The 18001-nt window shown below is 39.6% G+C and overlaps 1 protein-coding gene across 2 annotated transcripts in view; it reads right to left on the reverse strand.

Moving 5' to 3' along the window:
- The window catches only part of ARHGAP29 (Rho GTPase activating protein 29), an 83038-nt gene extending 65370 nt beyond the window's left edge, over nucleotides 1–17668 (reverse strand). The window contains exons 1-2 of one of the 2 annotated variants that reach the window (XM_036906506.2): nucleotides 17530–17668; nucleotides 828–1064 (exon numbers count right to left, since the gene is read on the reverse strand). In XM_036906506.2, the coding sequence (XP_036762401.2) occupies nucleotides 828–1032 (205 nt within the window). In that variant the 5' untranslated portion in view covers nucleotides 1033–1064; nucleotides 17530–17668. Of the gene's footprint in view, nucleotides 1–827; nucleotides 1065–6472; nucleotides 6605–17529 lie in introns of those variants that run through there. The other variant, XM_036906507.2, reaches the window with a different exon arrangement.
- Between the last annotated feature and the right edge of the window lie 333 nt (nucleotides 17669–18001).

The raw sequence follows: 18001 nt of genomic DNA on the forward strand, positions 1-18001 counted from the left end.
TACAAAGAAAATATTTATTGAAATCTTATGTCTATGAAGCCCCAAGAGGTCTCATATAAGTAAAACTAAGGATCTTCATTTTCTACATCTAGACATACCATTATGAATATGGAAATGAACAGCTACTAATCACAAAAAAATAAGTTGTATCTTTATTAATTATATCACCATCAAATTTGGATATAAAAGAGGCATTAAAAGTTTAAAGAATTAGGTACTAAGATCAAGTCAGGGAGTATAGCTATATATACCTCTTTACTTCAAGAGAATCAAGTCTCATACTCTACTATCCATTTCTAATTAGACAGAATAAATTCTTTTATTATCTTTTCATTGCAGAAGAGGCTACAGAACAGCAAAACAAAACTGATTTTTCAGAAAAAATTTCACTCAAATGCAGTGGTTCTAGATAAATTTTAGTGACAATATAGATAACTGAATCTAGGCATAAGTATTAAGAATGTAAGTTGTAAATATCAGTCTGTGTATTAAGGGTCGATCAATGCACTGTTACCATTAACATTAAGGTTAAAATTCCAATGATCTAAAATTTCCCAATGTCAAATAGGCCCAAGTGCTAATAACGAAGGACTGATTTTTTTGTTTCTTGTATTCCTGTTCTCTGACACCTACCAAGGTTTCTACTATATATTGCACTGTGATTATATACACTGTAAATATCAAACATTTGGGAGGAAAAGTCATAAAATAGCTAAGGTAGAATATCCTATTCCTACCACTGTGCACACACTTATCTGTAGCTGGGCTGGCATCTGAAATTTTACATACTATCCAGTAAAAATGCTAAAAGAAAATAGTTGACAAACCTGAAAGAATAGCTTCTTTCAAATACAGTAACATATGCGAGAACTTCCTGATATCATTCACCAACTCCTTGATGTAATCCGGATCAAAAATGGAGTTGGAACTTACGGACTTGAGCCCCATTTCAGAAGTTGTAACATCAGTAGAGAGCTGGCCTGATGACAACACACGTTTTTTCTTTGTCTTTTTCTGTTTATGAGCAATCATCCTTTCATGTAACAGTCAAAAAAACTGAAATCCTTAAGGGGGGAAACAAGAGAAACATAAATACTCCATCAACAAGGGGAAACATTAAATTAGGTTTTCACAAATAGCCTGTATCCGCCTATTAAATTCTATTAAAACCGACAACCATTTAATCTATTTATTAATTTATTTAATCCAGTCCATTAAAACCAACAACCAACACTGTAATACTAACAGTAGCAGTTTCCATTTATTACCTGCCAGTAATATTGACAAGCCTATCATATACAAATTACTATTCTTTTTATTTCACTAGTAAGGAACCTAAAACTTGGAGGTTAAATAATTTATCTAAGCTCTCAGCTGATAAATGATGAACTGGTACTTAAACCCAGATCTGCTTTGTTGCCAAAATCCATGATTTTACTAACTTCCCCTTAACTCCCAGGGTACAGAATTTTTTAATTGTAAAAATTATTCTGAAATGTCACTTAATGGAAGGACATAATCTCCCTTCAGGACATCAACTTCAAAAATAAAGATGAAATATCAGCTTTAAAAAGAAAGACCTGTTTTCAAAATCTCCCTCCATCACTTATTGTGTGACTGTTAATCATCTCTTCATTTTGGTATGCTCATTTACAAAATAGGAATAACAATCTGAGAACACCTGCCTCATGAGATTATTGTAAATATTAAAAGAGACAATGGTATGGAGGTGTTCAGCACATAAAAGAGGTTCAATTACAGCTAGCTCTCAATGATAATATAAACACACACATACATATTCTGGGTTATCAATATTTCATTAAGAATATTTCTTTGTTGAAAACAAGCTCTAAGGGTATGTACTAATCTGACACACCCTGATTGGTTAAACAAATCAATGTATGATTATCAGAGCAATATTTTCAGTAATTTCAGGATAGTATAATAAAACACAATCTTTTGGAATGAGAAAGATTTATACTGGAACCTGAACCTGACTGAATACTTTCTAGATATGTGACCTGTACAATTTGCTTCTATCTGTGTGAGGATTAAAAGGCAACACAAAATTAAAAGACTTCATGTTGAAACAATTATAGCACATGGATGGAACTCAAGAAAATCTGTTTCTGCTTCACCCTCACATTTTATCTTTCCAGTATTCAAAGTCCTAACTTTGTATCTCTTGAAACCAAAAAGGAAATGACTGAAGGAATTAAATTAGCCCAAGCATTATCAGTAAAACATTTTTCAAATATTCTGTCTTGAATATTTTAATACTTTCAAAATGACAGAATTACTAAGGACGTCTGTGAAATTTACAGTGGGAAGTTTCAGGTAATACTCGTTTCCAGGTCATGTATAAGATAAATTATTGTATCACTCTTCCTATATCTCACCCAACTCTATAGGTGTTTTTCCTCCTCATCACAGCCCTTTAATCTATCCATTTTTATCTCTACTACAAAACTAGGTGAATCACCATCATTTCTTCTCTGAGCTATTGCTATAATTTCCTAATCATTTCTCCACATCCATTCTTGTCCCATGTCAATATACTGAATATGCTTTTCAAAACGAATCTCTTCATGGCCTTTCTCTGCTCAAAACTCTTCCAAAGGACAAGTGAGAAGTTACTGTGCACTACACAAGGCTCAACATGAGATGTCTCCTACCTATCTCTGTAATGTCATCTGCAGTCACAATTCCTACTCAACACTCTCAACACTCCTGCCATACACACTTCCTTATTCTTCCCACAATATTTGTTTCCTGTGACCCACAGTAGGAAATAAGTTTCTAGTATGAGCCGGTATACACATTAAGTATGTTAAGTTTGTGTGTGGTGTGTGTGTAGGAATGTATAAAACATAAAACAGATTCTGACCAAGAAGCCAGGTGGTATACTCAGATGTTTTCTATCCTATCCCATTTCATTTTTTAAAATACTGGTTGCAACTCACCAAATTGGTTTCATACTCCTAATGGGTCATGACCCTACGACTTGAAAAACACTGACTCTTTGACGAGGGTCATCTATATACTGTTCCATTTGCCTGGACTACCCCTTCCCCTTTGTTTACTCATTCTGATCTCAGCTCAAAGATCACTTCCTCAGAAACTTTCCTGGACCACCCTGCCTCCGTAACCATCACCACCAAACTAGAGCAGAATCTCGTTTGATGCTTTATAGCATCTTTACTTTTCATCACTGTACTTACCAAGTTCAAATAGATGACTCATGTCTTCCCAACTAGATTATTATCTCAAGGAAATCAAGACCATGTCTGTTTGCTAACCATGTGTTCTCTGCTTCCAGCAGCACAGTGCTTATGAACTACTCAAAACTATTTGGAGAATGAATAATGAATTTGCAGAATGAATAATGGGCTTATAAATTTATAAAGTTTCAATTACTTTTTTTAAAAAACAAAAATGGTTAACTTCGGATTTACTATAGTGTTTTCAAAGGAAAACATAGTTTTCTAAAACGACTTTAAAACCGTATCTTCCAAAAAAACAAAGCCAAGCATATGAAACTGAGTAAAGGCAAGATTACATGAAAGTGAAACAGAAGTTGGATCTCTATTACATTTCTCTATTTCTAATTATTAAATAAGGTGTCCCAACCCTTCTCTAATAGCTTTTAAAGTTCCTTTATTCAATATTCTTGTTAATCTCATATTTCTGAGGATGTAATTTCTACATTTAAACTAATTTCAAACCTAACATTAATCCTTAAATGTGCAGATAATTTCTGAAATGAATTTAGGACAATTTTTTGAGCACTATTATTTCACCTACGTCTTCCCACAAAATACTCAAATGCCTTGTTTGGGCAGCTCTTTTACAAGTCACTAATTGGGAAAACTATTAACCTAACTTACCACTTTTGTAGCTTACTTAATAGTCACACTGATTAATTTTGATGGCTTTCAGTTTAGTAAATTAAGGTCTCTGTCACTGGTAAAAGATGTATTAAAGACCTATCACAAGTTTCAAAGAAAACAATTCACTTATCTCAGAAAAAAGAATTTACTTTAATTTAATAACCCAGAGCTGTAAAAAGCATTTCAAAAAATGATTAAACATTTTAAATCAATACCGAGAAAATGTGTAAACAAAAACAGGGGGGAAAGGAGGAACTAAAAAGGGTTATACTCTACCTCCATTCAGCATTATGGTGAGCAGGAACCAATTTTGTTACATATACTTCACTACTTTTCATATTTCAGATTGAGAAAAGAAAATATTACAGTAGAAAAAACTTTTTCAAGTAACATGAATTTAATCCAAGCTTTCATATAATTGAACTCTGATAATGAGTTTGGAGGATATGTATTTTCCAAGATCATCCACACTATTTTCCCATATCCCAAAATGAACATCCTCTAGTTGGTGGTAACATAAAATGTAGTTACTAACAGACTGCAACTGGACATCTAATCAAATGAAGTAATAACATGGAAAGCAGCACTGTGCCTTGGTCTCTGTGAGGACTCAATAACTGTTAGCCACTATTACCAGGGGTGCTTTATTGGGGGAGATTGTTTTCTAACATACTTGAGTGATGAACAAGATGTGGCTTTACTACATTGTATCTGTAATTAGTGAGCAAGAAAATACAGGACTAGAAACAATTCCAGAAGCTTAACCAGCATGGAAACCTACTAAATGGCTTCCAAGTGAAGTTTGAACTGTGCAAACAGATTGTTGAGCAAAATATTTGTTAAACTTGAATCCTCAAGCATCTTTCTCAACTCCAAACCATCAACATTAAAAATGTTTTATCTACTTCAAACAGAACTTTTTAGCAAACAGAAAAGTCACTGTGCAAAACTACTTTCTCTGTATGTTCTAAATTCTAATATGTCCACAAAAAATGTGAACGCTAACTTCCCAGTATCCTGGAATGTGGCTTTTCCAAGACTTCAGTAGACTGTGTTAATCAAAGGTCCCCTGCTTTATGTACCTCCCCCACCAAATGTATGTATCATTATAGAAGTATTTTCATTTTAGGCACTAGGCTGTCTAATTGTAAAGTGTAAACTGCCCCAAATATCTGTACTTAATAGTTTCCATCTTACTATTTCTATCTCAGGAAGACTGCCAGATATTTCAGAAATCTGCTATTTCAGCACAATTTCTGATTTGGTTAAGAATCTACTTAAAGATGCTTTTTAAAAAAAAAAATCAGAAAAATTCATTCTTAAGGTTTTTTATATTTTTTAAAGAACTCCCCGTAAAAACAGAATAGGAGCATGTCAAACGCTTTATCTGTAATATGCAAGTAATTGTAATTTCTAAAGAAAGGGGTGCAATGTACATACACTTCATTCCTGTGTAGTTAGAATCCAGCACGTTTGAAGAAGAGGAAGCTGCCCAACCTCCCACGCCACCGGAATGTCTAGCATTCCTGGCAGGCAGGGCTCCCCCTTGACCAGCCAAAACTACCCAATGCCAAAGAGCACGTTCTCCGTCCCAGTATTTAAACACAGAGTGGGAAAACGAAGCAACCAAAAAGGGCAGCGGACAAGGACAGCGACGGACAAGAGATCGTCAGAGAGAAAGCTGGAGAAAGGGGAAAGGGCGCTCAGCTCCAACCCCTAGCAGCTGATAGTCCTGCCCCCTGAATTGGTATGAGAGCCAGTTTCTTCTTGAGAAAAAGAGTAAAAAAAAAAGATGAACATGGAGACGCGAGGTTCATCAGTCACTAGCGTTCCAGCTTGAAGTTTCAGACTTGAGCTCACTCATCAAAAAAAAAAAACCCGTCAAACCCCAAACACATTAACGACGGAACTGGGAAAAACCAATTTTTTGACGGAGGGGGCCTCCTAACAAAACAGCCCTCCTAAACCGAAAAGACAGAGGCGAGGTCAACGTAGCACGGAAATCCTAAGCTATCTCGGGGAGCAGACCCAGTGGAAGTGAGGACTGCGTTCAGGGTAGGTGGGAGCGGGGCAAAATCAGAAGCAAGATCAGGCTCTGTAACGGTCAAGGGTAGATTCTAGAGCAAAAATGCTGGGCTTTAAATCCGCACTCTGCCCATTACTAGACTGAGTGCTCCAGCAGGCTTCTAACCTCAATTTCCCCGAGGGAATGGTGAGTTAAAAGAATCACGGACCCGTCGTGAGAGTTAAACAAGTTAAAAATGTCGAGGGCTCTTAGAACAGGGCCCGGACGGTGGGACCTGCTGTGACTGCTTTTATTTTCCTCGTCATCCGCTTAGGGCCGCCGCTCGCGCCCTGCGCGGTGCTCCGCTCCTGTCGCTTTGGGCGCGCCCCTCTCCCGGGTCGAACTCCTCCCCGAGGACCAGGAGCCCCGAAGACTCCGGCCCGGCCCCCGCGCCGCCTCCTCTCGGGACCGCCGCGTGGGCAGCCCGGGCCCTGGTCCGCACGCAACTCGGGGGCTGCCGCCGCCGACTACCCCAGCCCCGAGCCTCCGGGAGCGGGCACCGCCACCCCACACTCACCGCGGCGCTCCATGCCGCGTCTGGGACGTGGACGTCGTCCCACACTCACGGTCGCCGCCGTCGCCGCCGCCGCCGGCGGCAAGGGCTGGAGCTCTCCGCTCCCATCCCCCACGCTCGTGGACACCCGGCCAAGCTGCCACCGCCGCCCCTGCAGCTACGGCCCTGACCGCGCCGGCCGCGGCCGCCCCGCCCCCCGGCCTCGCACCTCCCGCCCGGCCGCGGCCCCGCCCCCTGCGGCCCTGTCCATTGGCCCGCGCGCCAGGGGGCGGGACTCCCGCCGTGGATCCAGCAGGCAGCTCGCGCCCGCGCGCCGCGCGGACTGTCAGTGCGCCTGGGCCCGCAGGCTCTCGCCGGTGTTGCAGGATTTGTTAGCCACTGTGCGGCTGGCGGGCGGGCAGGCAGGGAGCGAACCTTACGCACAAGTCGCCTGGTCATTACATCTGGGGAATAGGAGTTTCCCAGATGAGCAATCTACACTGCTTATGAGGTACTTCTTTTGACCATCCTGCTCCCCCCACTCTCCAGCACCTTTAAGAATAACGAAAATAGAAACCACCACAGGTAAGGTGTAACAGGCCTGGCTCAACTCCATGTCAGAAGACTGAACTAACTCAAAACCAGCCAAGCACTCTGCTCTCTGTAAAGAGTAGTATTTTCCACTTAGACGTCTATTATTTTCTTCAACTGCACTCTCAAACTCGCTCAGAATGAGACAGATGGAAAAATTAAAGCAAGCAGCAGGGGCCGAAAGTACATAAGCCTCCACATCACACTACTCACTGGAACAAGCAATTTATCATTTACCTTAGTTCTGGAACATTCAGAATGAACTTATGGAGAAACGGCACATGGGGAGAGTGAGTAGTTGTGGAGGCAGAGAAAAATTATCACACATAGGGGGAAGCAGAAGATGACACGAGAGAGTGTGAGGAGGACAAGCAGAAAGAAAATGATAAGGGTGCAGACAGTGGCAAAACCAAGGAAGGCAGAAAAAGGTGAAGGCAGGAAGAAAAAGTAAGAATGAGAAAAGAGGAGAGAAAGACTATTTGCAGACAGGAAAAAGAAATGAGCATGTATAGCCAACAAGTGAGACAGGGAGAAAATACTCATTGATGAAGTGAAGAAAAACATCTCTCCTATCTTTGAATCCTTACAGGAAAAACAATGTTGGGAAAATAAAGCAAATTTGCCCCCTCAGGTGCTACTTGGAAAAGATAAATATGAAAATGCTCAAGTTCTTAGTTGCTTTAGCTCCACAGTGGATTTTTCAGACTCAAATTTACACAAATTTACCCATTCAAACTCTGAACACAACAAACCAAGGACATGCCACAGACTCAGGAAATGTCAAAACCAAGCTGACCACCTAACCACACTTAAAGAAGAAAACTGCACCATGGACTCTTACCATGGAGACAGATGATGCCTTGAACTGAAACAAACTAATAAGAGGAGAGGTTGGAAGTCTCCAGGTCAAAGGGGTTTGGAGCAGTGCAACTCTGATTAAATCATAAGAAAGGTTCTGGAGAAGAAATCTGAGGAAGTCATGCAATCTCAAACACCCATTAACATCTTCTTTGTGGTATCTTATCCACAATTCCCCTTAATAAAGAGAATTATGTTCCTTATTAAAGTGGAGCTGGCAATGTTGCTGACAATGTCTTAAACAGAGTCCTGAATGGGGAGAACAGATGCGTAGGGTGGAGGTGGTGGTGTGACAGACCGAGAAAAGTACACGGGAGGGAAGGGGAGAAAAAGCAGGGACAAAGATAGGAGAAAAAAGACAAAAATGTGAGAAGGCAAAAAACACTTGTGGAGAGGAGAGAAAGAGAGGGAAAGAACAAGAAAAATGCAGAGACAAGTACAGGCAGAGAAAAAGAAAATAAGCTGGAAACAGAATAAGGAAGATAAGTGAGACAAAGAGAGGTGATAAAGAGAGGAAGAGAGAGACTACCCACTGACAGAATGAGAAGAGGGACAACTCTCACACACAAAAGCCAATTAGGCCCCTAGGTTTTTACCTGGAAAAGATAACTATGAGAACCCTAGGATACTTTATTACCTGGGCTTTACAATTATTTTGCAAACTTAATTTTTAAAAACTTACTCGTTAAGGCTGAACAACAATTGTACCAAGATCAAAAGCACTAGAAATGCTGGAGACACCTAATAACCAAATGTTCCTGCAAACCCCAGTGGGGGAGAATAATGAACCATGGACACTCATCATGGAAACCACTGATGACTGAACTGAAGCACATCAGTGGGGAGAGAGGAAAGGAGGCCAGGAAGAGTAGGAAGAGGGCAACCCTCTGGGAGCTCAAGAGAGGAAAGTCTGCCCCTCAGATCTGTTCTGGGTTAACCTTAGACCCTTTCCACCAGATCTACCTCTAAACCATCTCAAAACAGCCAACTATTGTGCATATAACCTGACACAGAGCAGGTCTTCAGTGAATAATAGACATTTAAATTACAAGTAATGTTACGTGAGGGAATTTTTGAGAAGTCTTTCAATCCCAGTCCTCTTCTCAAAACCTTTAAAAATCTATTAATTACCTGTCATCTTCTCCACCCTTCTTCCTTACTAAGGAGGGTAATGACATTTGGAAACATTCGCAAAAATGGTAGTTCACTTTTAAATTAAAAGGGTTATTTTTTTTAACTCCCCAACTTGCATTTTGTTTAATTTTATGTCACAAAAACCAGTTTCAAGTATAAAAAGTACATTATTGGAACAATACCTTTCTGCAAGTCCAAACTTTTTGGTTTATAATTAAACTTTAGTGTTCCCCAAAAAAGAAAGAAAAACGAAAACCACCCATTATCTACTATAGAAGTCCAACATCCTGAAATGTTCAACAAGTTGCAGAAAAACATTTATGAAAACAACATATAATTGAAATGAAACTACTTGTGTTTTTACCAGTTTACATTACTGTCTCTAGTACTTTTTCCTTCTCAAATACAAATTTACATCTGTAATGTTACTCTTGAGTCAGCCATTCTGTGGACACTCAACTAGCATATTTGTTAAAATATTTTTCATGTGTCTTCTGCAGTGTTAACATAGTCAGTATTGTTATATTTGCTAGATAAGTGTCTTCATATACCTGAAGTTCATTCTGCAATTTAGGTAGCCTACTTTTCATAACTGAATATGGGTCTGAAGACATTTTCTGATGTCTGGATACATTTTTGGTTATCACAGCTGGGGAGGGGATTGTACTGACATCTAGTGGGTAGAGGCCAGAGATACTGCTAAATATCCTACTTGCACAGGAGAGTACCACAACCCTCCCACCGCCACTCCTAACAAGGATCCAGTCCAAAATAGTCAATAGTGTCAAGGTTGAGAAACCTTGCTCTAGATCCAATTACCACATTGTAAGCAATATAGAAGATAAAGGAACATGGTCAATTACGTAACAGGACGCACCAGAAAAATCTAGACTGTGAGCCATTTTACAGGAACAAACAACACAATTTCTTAAACAACTAAATTGCTAGGATAAAGATGAAAAGAAAATCTTTATATTAAAAAAGCCTTAACATTTTTGCTATATCAAGTGCAGAAATAAATGAGACCAGACTTGCCCTTCCACTGTTTTGTTTTCAGACTTTGGACCACAGTTTGGAACTCTGATCCTTGAGAGATGGGAGCACAAACAAATGAAGTAAGCCTCACAATTGCCCCAGCTTTCTGCCTGGAGAAACATTCTAGATCATGGCACAGGAAGAGGGAAGCCAAGTAGAATGTGGTGCTCTTGCTGAGGAAACAGGAATTATAATTCGGGGAGACTGAGGAAGCAGGAACCTGAAGGGACAGAGTACTAGAGAGATAGAAGGTAGACAGAGGAAAGATATAAGCAATTCCTTAATTCTTTTGCTGAATACAAACTGCACATGTATAGATGGAATCTCCATAAAGATGAGCAAAGAATTTCCAGGCAGCTGTGGCTGAACAATTTGCAGGGCTTCTATGGGGTTGGGAGACCTCTTAAGTTTTTATCAGAGTAGAGAGACTTGTTGAACATTCAAGGAGAGATCCCAGAAGGGCATGTGTTAGTAGTACTTCTGACCCAGCCATAATAAAAATTATATCTAGATTCATCCCAATGAAATTTCAAAACAAGGCTTATTTTGTAAATTAAAAAGAAAAACTCTGATATTTCAAAACAAAACAACATGTTGTGGCATTTACAACACATACAGAAGTAAAATGTATAACAACAGCAGAAAGCAAGGGAGAAGGGAAAATATAAGTTCTTACATTATATGTGAAGTAGCATATTATTTGAAAGTATACTATTATAAGTTAAAAATGCACATTAAAATCTTCAGAGGTATAGTTAGTAAGCAAATAGAAGACATAAATGGGATTTCAAACAATCAAGCCAAAAAAGGCAGGTCAAGAAGAAAAAACACATTAGACAAATTAAAACAAACAGAAAGATGGTAGACTTAAACCTAATCATATCAGAACCTACATTAAATATAACTACCCCTATAAAAAGGCAGAGATTGTCAAATTGGGTAAGACTCAACTGCATAGTGCCTCTAAGAAACAAACTTGAAATATAAAGATACAGATAGGTTCAAAGTAAAACAACAGAATAAGATACATCATGCAAATATTTTCATAAGAAAGCAGGAGTAGCTCTAGTCTATCAGCAAGGCAAGGAAAAAGAGTAACATTTCATAATGATAAATGAGTCAATTTCTCATATAGACATAATCCTAAAAATGAATACACCTTTAAAAATAGACCTCTAGAATATGAGTCAAAAACTGAGAGAAATGTTAGGAAAAATAGACAAATCCTAATGACAGTTAAGATTTTAACAATCTTCTCTCATTAATTGATAGAACAAATAACAGAAAATCTGCAAGGATGTAGAAGACTTAAGCAATACCATCAACCAACTTGAACTAATAGACATTTACACAAAATTCTGCCAATAATGGCAGAATACATGTTCTTTTCAAAGGCACATAAACTGATCACTAAAATGTACTATATAACAAGGTCTAGCCAATTTAAGATGGAAATCATACAGTGCACATTCTTTGACCCAAACAAAAGAAAATTTGGAATTAATAACAGTAAGACAATTGGGAAATTCCCAAATATTTAGATTATAAAATATACTTTTAAATAATCCATGTGTCAAATCTCCAGAAGGGAATTGGAAAATATCTTGAACTGAATGAAAATTAAAACACAACATTTCAAAATGTGCTTTTATATAGTACAGCTTTATAGATACTTTATTAAAAAGAAGGGTCTAAAGAAAGAAAGAAGGGTCTAAAATCAATGATCTAAGCTTCTACTTTAAGAACCTAGAAAACAAAGAGCAAATTAAATACTAAGTAAAAAGAAGGAAATAAATGACATAGGAAACAGCAGAGAAAAATCAAAGTAACTAAAAGCTAGTTTTTCAAAAAGATCAATTAAACAGATAAATATCTAGCTAGACTGATCAAAAAGTAAAGAGGGAAAACAAAAATTACTAATACCGTGAATGAAAAAAGGGACCTCAGTATAGACCCTTACAGATATTAAAAGGGTAATAAGAGAAAAGGTACAGATACTTTTGCCAATAAATTCAACTCAGATAAAATGGAAAAATTCCTTGAAAGACACAAATGACCAAACCTAACAAGAAACAAAAAATCTGAAAGACCTTATATGTATTAAGGAAATGGAATCCATAATTTAAAAAATCTCACAAAGAAAACTGCAGACCCAGATGGCCTCAATGATGAAATCTATTGAACTAGATAATATAATCCTACACAAACTCCCAGAAAATAGAGGAAGCAGGAACATTTCCCAACTCATTTTATGGGGTCTACATTACCCTGATACTGAAACCAGACAAAGACTTTACAAGAAAACTATGGCCTAAATTTCTTAACATAGCAAGACAAATCCAACAATATACAAAAACAATAATATGTTATGACCAAGAACAGTTTGTCCTAGATATGTAAGCTTAGTTGAATATTCAATAGAGAAAAACCATGTAATCATCTCAACAGATCCAGAAAAAGCATCTGACAAAATTGTGCATCTACTTATGATTAAAGCAGTCACCAAACAGGGACAGGAAATAATCTCTTCAAGCTAATTAAAGGCATCTAAAAAAATCTAAAGCTGACATCACAGTTAGTGATGAGATACAATGTTTTCCACTTAAGATCAGGATCAATATTGTTACTAAAGGTCTTAGCAGGTACAATAGCACAAGAAAATGAAAAACACCTTCAGATTGAAAGGAAAAGTAAAACGCTTTATTTCAAGCTGACATGTTTGTGTACCTAGAAAATCCTAAGTAACCTATAAATAAGCTACTACAACTAATAAGTGAATATAACAAGGTTGGAGAATATAAGGTCAATATACTACAATCAGGTTAATTTCTATATGCCAACAACAAACAATTGAGCAATACATTTTAGAAACTAATGCCATTAACAATAACATCAAAAAACAAGATATTTTTGGGAACAAATTTAATAAAAGGTGCAAGATCATAAAATTAAAACTACAAAACACTGGCACAAGAAATTAAAGAACTGAGTAAATCAACAAGTATACCATGTTCATGGATTAGAAGACTCCCGTTAAGATTTTAATTTCCATCAAATTAATCTATAATTTCAAGCAATCCCAAACAAAATACCTCTTGGCTTTTTTGTGGAAATTGACAGGCTCTAACATGTATATAAACATACAAAAGATCTGAACGGCCAAAATCATTTTGAAAAAGAACAAAGTTGAAGGACTTACACTGCCTGATTTCAAGACTTAACTATAGAGCTACAGTAATCAAGACTGTGAAATATTGGTTTAAAAAGAGATACAGATCAACAGCGTAGAATAAAGTCCAGACATAGATATATACAGACAACTGAATTTTCAAGAGGTGCCAAAGTAATTAAATGGGGGAAAAGTTTTTTCAATAAATGGTGCCGAAATAAAACTTGATATCCATATGAGAAAAAAATCATCTTTGACCCTTACTTCGTAGCATACCATAAAACTACCTCAACACATACCATAGATGTAAGCATATTATTTAAAAACTATTAGTCTTTTAAGTTCAGGAGTCAGAGGGGGCAGCTGCCTGTTTTTATAAATAAATATTTGTAGTGATGGGGAAACATGGCCATTTTCAATAGTTTCTGTATTGGAAAAAAATGTTTTTGAGCTACAATAGCAGAGTTGAGTAGCTGAGGTGCTATAGCCTATAAGCCTAAAATATTTACCATCTGGTCCTTTAAGAAAAAGTCTGAGGATCCCACTTCTAAAAGAAAACATAGGAGCAAATCTAGGGAACAACTTCTCAAATAGACATGAAAAGCAAGAATCATAAAAGAAAACATTGGTAAACTGAACTTTATCAAAGTTTAAAACTTCTCTTTCAAAGACAACTGTTAAGAAACGAAATACAAACCATAAATTAGGAAAAAATCTGACAAAGGAATGGTATCCTAATTATATCAAGGAATCCTACAACTCATTAAGAAAAAAAGCAACCAATGAATTAATGAGTACAAGATTTGGACAGACACTTGACAAAAGAAGATACACAACTGAGCAATATGCACATGAAATACCATTCAAGATCATTCATATCAATGAAATGCAAATTTAAACCACAAAGAGATACCACTAAATATTTACTAGAATTAATTTTAGCTAGACTGAAATACCAACTTTTGGGTAGGATATGGAGTAATAAAAACTCACACATTGCTGCTACATGAGGTACACAATCACTTTGGAAAATAGCCTCGAAGTTTCTTATCCAGTCAAACATACATTTACCACACAACTGAGCAATTCTACTCTTTTATATACCCAAAAGAAATGAAAACACATTCATCCAAAAACTTGTGTACAAATGTACATAGCAACTGTTTTCTTGACAATCAAAAACTGAAAACCCAAATGTCCAATCAAAAATGGAAAACCCAAATGTCCATCAACAGATAAATGGATAAATTGTGATACAGCCTTAGTTAGGGATACTACTTAACAATAAATACCCATGGTACAGCAAAAAACCATAGATTAATCTCAAAAGCATTATGCTAAATGGAATAGGTCAGACACAAGAGAACATATACTGTATGATTGCATTTACATAAAATTCTAGAAAAAATGAACCTAATCTTTAGTAACAGAAAGCATTAGTTGTTTCCTGGCAGATAGAGGTTGCAGTATGGGGTTGGGGGAAGGTCCAAATAAGCATGAGAGAACTTTCTGGAGCGATGGAAATGTTCTCTACCTTGATTATAGTGGTGATTACATGGTGTATACACTCTTCAAAATTCATTCAAAGTGTATAAAATCTGGTATCATGCTGGTGTTCAATGAATAGTAGATCGATACATTATAAGTAAAATTATAAGAGGTCCCACTTAAATAGCTTCTCAAATTCAACTTCCTCCCTCCCTTAATACTTTTCACAATATTTTCCATCCTCTTCCTTAGGAAAGAAGGCCACAGTATTTGAAAATTTTTCCAGCAACAAATCCTAGAACATTTTTTAAGAAAAAGAAAAATTCTTATCTAGGGAGGCAGTATCATCAAATGCTCTTTTGCCTTCCAGAGTAATAATAAAGGCAAAGAAGAAAGTCGGACCTTCCACAAAAATCCTCATCATATCAAAACTATGTTCCTAACCTTCCTTTCAAACCTCCTTGTTTCTTTACACATGAATGTGTCTTTATGTGTCATGGCTCATCACCATGCTGGAGGTGAGGTAGGAAATTAAAAACAAACAAAATGGCCTTCAAAGCAGGATCATGGAAGCTGATCAGTGCCATCCTGGTATGCTTTAGAGATAACCAGCAATTCTGCCCAGAAGGACCCTTCTGCCTTCTGTGCTTATTAAAATCATTCTCTTAACTTCAACCTCACACAAAACATCACTTTTTTCAAGAAGCCTTTTCATTCTCTCCATTGAAAGTAAGTCATCCCTCTACTTTCCCATAGGACAATCAACATGCTTCTCTTGGGTAACCCAAGATACTATGCCTTGGGCCTTTTTTATCCAGAATTGCCTGCTTCTATCCAATAGTCTGAAAGGTTCTACAGGACCCTACCATAGTGGGATAACACTAAATTTTCTGAGTGAATCCTGAATGAATCATCCTTGGCACAGGAATGAAAATCCTTCCAGGGTCCCTCCTGAGCGTGAGCTTTGTTCAACAGATTACTAACCCCTGGGACCAAAAGTAGTGGTTGTAGAGACCCACATGCCCAGGTCAAAGGCCTTTATAGTTGGGAATAAAGGTGCTGATAATTTAGGTGGATGTTTTATTTTAGGGAAGTATGCAGAGCAGGAATGACAAGCCACCATAGATTCACTGAATAGTGCTTTCTTCCTCATTGCCAAAGTTCTATTTCCTGCCAGTTTGGGGACGGAAACATTTTCTACCCAGGCCTATCTTACTTTTCTTCAAGTTCACTCTTAAACTCTTCTCAGAATCAGGAGACTAGAGCTATTTGTACCATAAAGCTAATGAAGTTTAAACCTCAGGGTTCCTCACTTGCACAGTTCCTACATCAGGAAGCATTTCTAAGTACTTTTCTGGCAAACTGCCTAAAGAAATCTCTGAAGAAAGGGATCCACATCTCATAATTTGTTGTCATTTCTTTACTCATTCTAAATATTCACTTTCATATCTGATTTTGACTTCTTTTTCTTAAAGAGGGAACACTCTCCCCCAACCTGAATAAGAAGGCAAAGCTAATTCCCAAAAAAGAACAGGAAAAGAAAGGGTAATGTGGAACAGAAAGCTTCTTGGCAATTTAGGCTCCACTATAATCTTGGAACTTGCACAGAACACCTTAAACACTCCTAAAAGGTACATGTTAGGAGTTAGAGAATGTCAATGATAAAAACAAAAAAACACCAATGTGGGTGCTGGGGGAATGGTGGTAAAGAAACCTCACCCTTGTCTCCAAAGAGGGGTGGTAATGAAAAAGCAAGAAAGACCCTGGACAAGTCAGAGGGGTTCAAAACAGAGAGTCCCACTTGGCTACTCTTCCGGTCAAAGGAAGGACTTCTCCCAAGCACCAGGTTTTGATTATGGGGTCCCGGGACATCCTGGGAAATAAACGCACAGGGATACGCTGTCCTTAATAGTAGTTGCAAACCCCCGCCTGTCAATTCCTATTTTACAAAGCACAGGACTTGCCCTAGGGCCGTGGCTGGGAAAAGGTGGATAGAGGCGGGAGTTGGGGTCGGCGGGTGGCGGTGGTGAAGCGACAGCTACAGCAGGAAAGGAGAGAAGGGGTGGGGAGTGGTGGGGGACGGAGTGTGAAGAGACTGACAGAGACGCACCACAGGAGGCACTCGGATTGAAAGGGAAGAATTTTCTACCTTAAACACCCCTCAACCCGCCACTTCCAAAAACAAAAAACAAAAAACCAAAAACCCAGCCTGGGCCTAGGTGAGGTGAGGTGCGATAAGAAATGGTTGCTAGAGAACTCGAGATGTCTGTTCCCTTATTTCAGGCTTCGCATTTGTCAGACTGAAATTTGAGAAAACCCAACAAACTTCCAAAAACATCCTAAGTGTGGACGAACATGAACACGTGATGAAGGAAACCAGGGGAGGTAAGAGTAAAGGTGCCCCTGAATACTGCATGGAGGCAGATGAGGGCTTGTAGCCAGAAAAGGGAGAGGGGCTGCGGGACGCTCTGGGGAACCTGCAATGCGAGGGAAGTCGGCCTGGCGAGCCTCTCCCCGGCGGCAAGGCGGCGTCACTAAACTGGGGATGCCAGTCTGGGGTCCGCAGAGTCAGTCCATTGACCGCTCGCGCCCTGCGCGGTGCTCCGCTCCTGTCGCTTTGGGCGCGCCCCTCTCCCGGGTCGGACCCCTCCCCGAGGACCATGAGCCCCGAAGACCCCTGCCCCGCCCCCGCGCCGCCCGCAGCTGCCTCCTCTCGGGACTGCCGCGTGGGCAGCCCGGATCCTGTTCCGCACGCAACTCGGGGTCTGCCGCCGCGGCCGGAGAGGGCACCGCCGCCCACACTCACCGCGGGGCTCCATGCCGCGTCCGGGATGCGGACGTTCGCCCCACACTCACGGTCGCCGCCGCCGCCGCCGAGGGCTGGAGCTCGCCGCCCCCATCCCCCACGCCCGTGGACACCCGGCCGAGCCGCCGCCGCCCCTGCAGCTACGGCTCTGACTGCGCCGACCGCGGCCGCCCCGCCCCCCAGCTTCGCACCTCCCGCCCGGCCGCGGCCCCGTCCCCTGAGGCCCAGATCATTGGCCCCCGCGCCAGGGGGCGGGGCTGTCGCCGCTGGTCCGGCCGGCTGCTCTCGCGCCGGGCGCCGGCTGTCACTGAGTCTGGGCCCGCAGGCTCTCGCCCGTGTTGCACGACCTATTAGCCACTGTGCAGCTTGCGGCCGGGCGGGCGGGGAGCGAACCTTAGGAGTAAGTCACACTTTGCAACTTCCAGCGTGGAACAGGTCCTCTGTCCTTGTTTAAGTGGACATTTCTCAGGTG

Source organism: Manis pentadactyla, chromosome 4 (genome assembly GCF_030020395.1).
Source record: "Manis pentadactyla isolate mManPen7 chromosome 4, mManPen7.hap1, whole genome shotgun sequence".
Lineage (NCBI taxonomy): Eukaryota > Metazoa > Chordata > Mammalia > Pholidota > Manidae > Manis > Manis pentadactyla.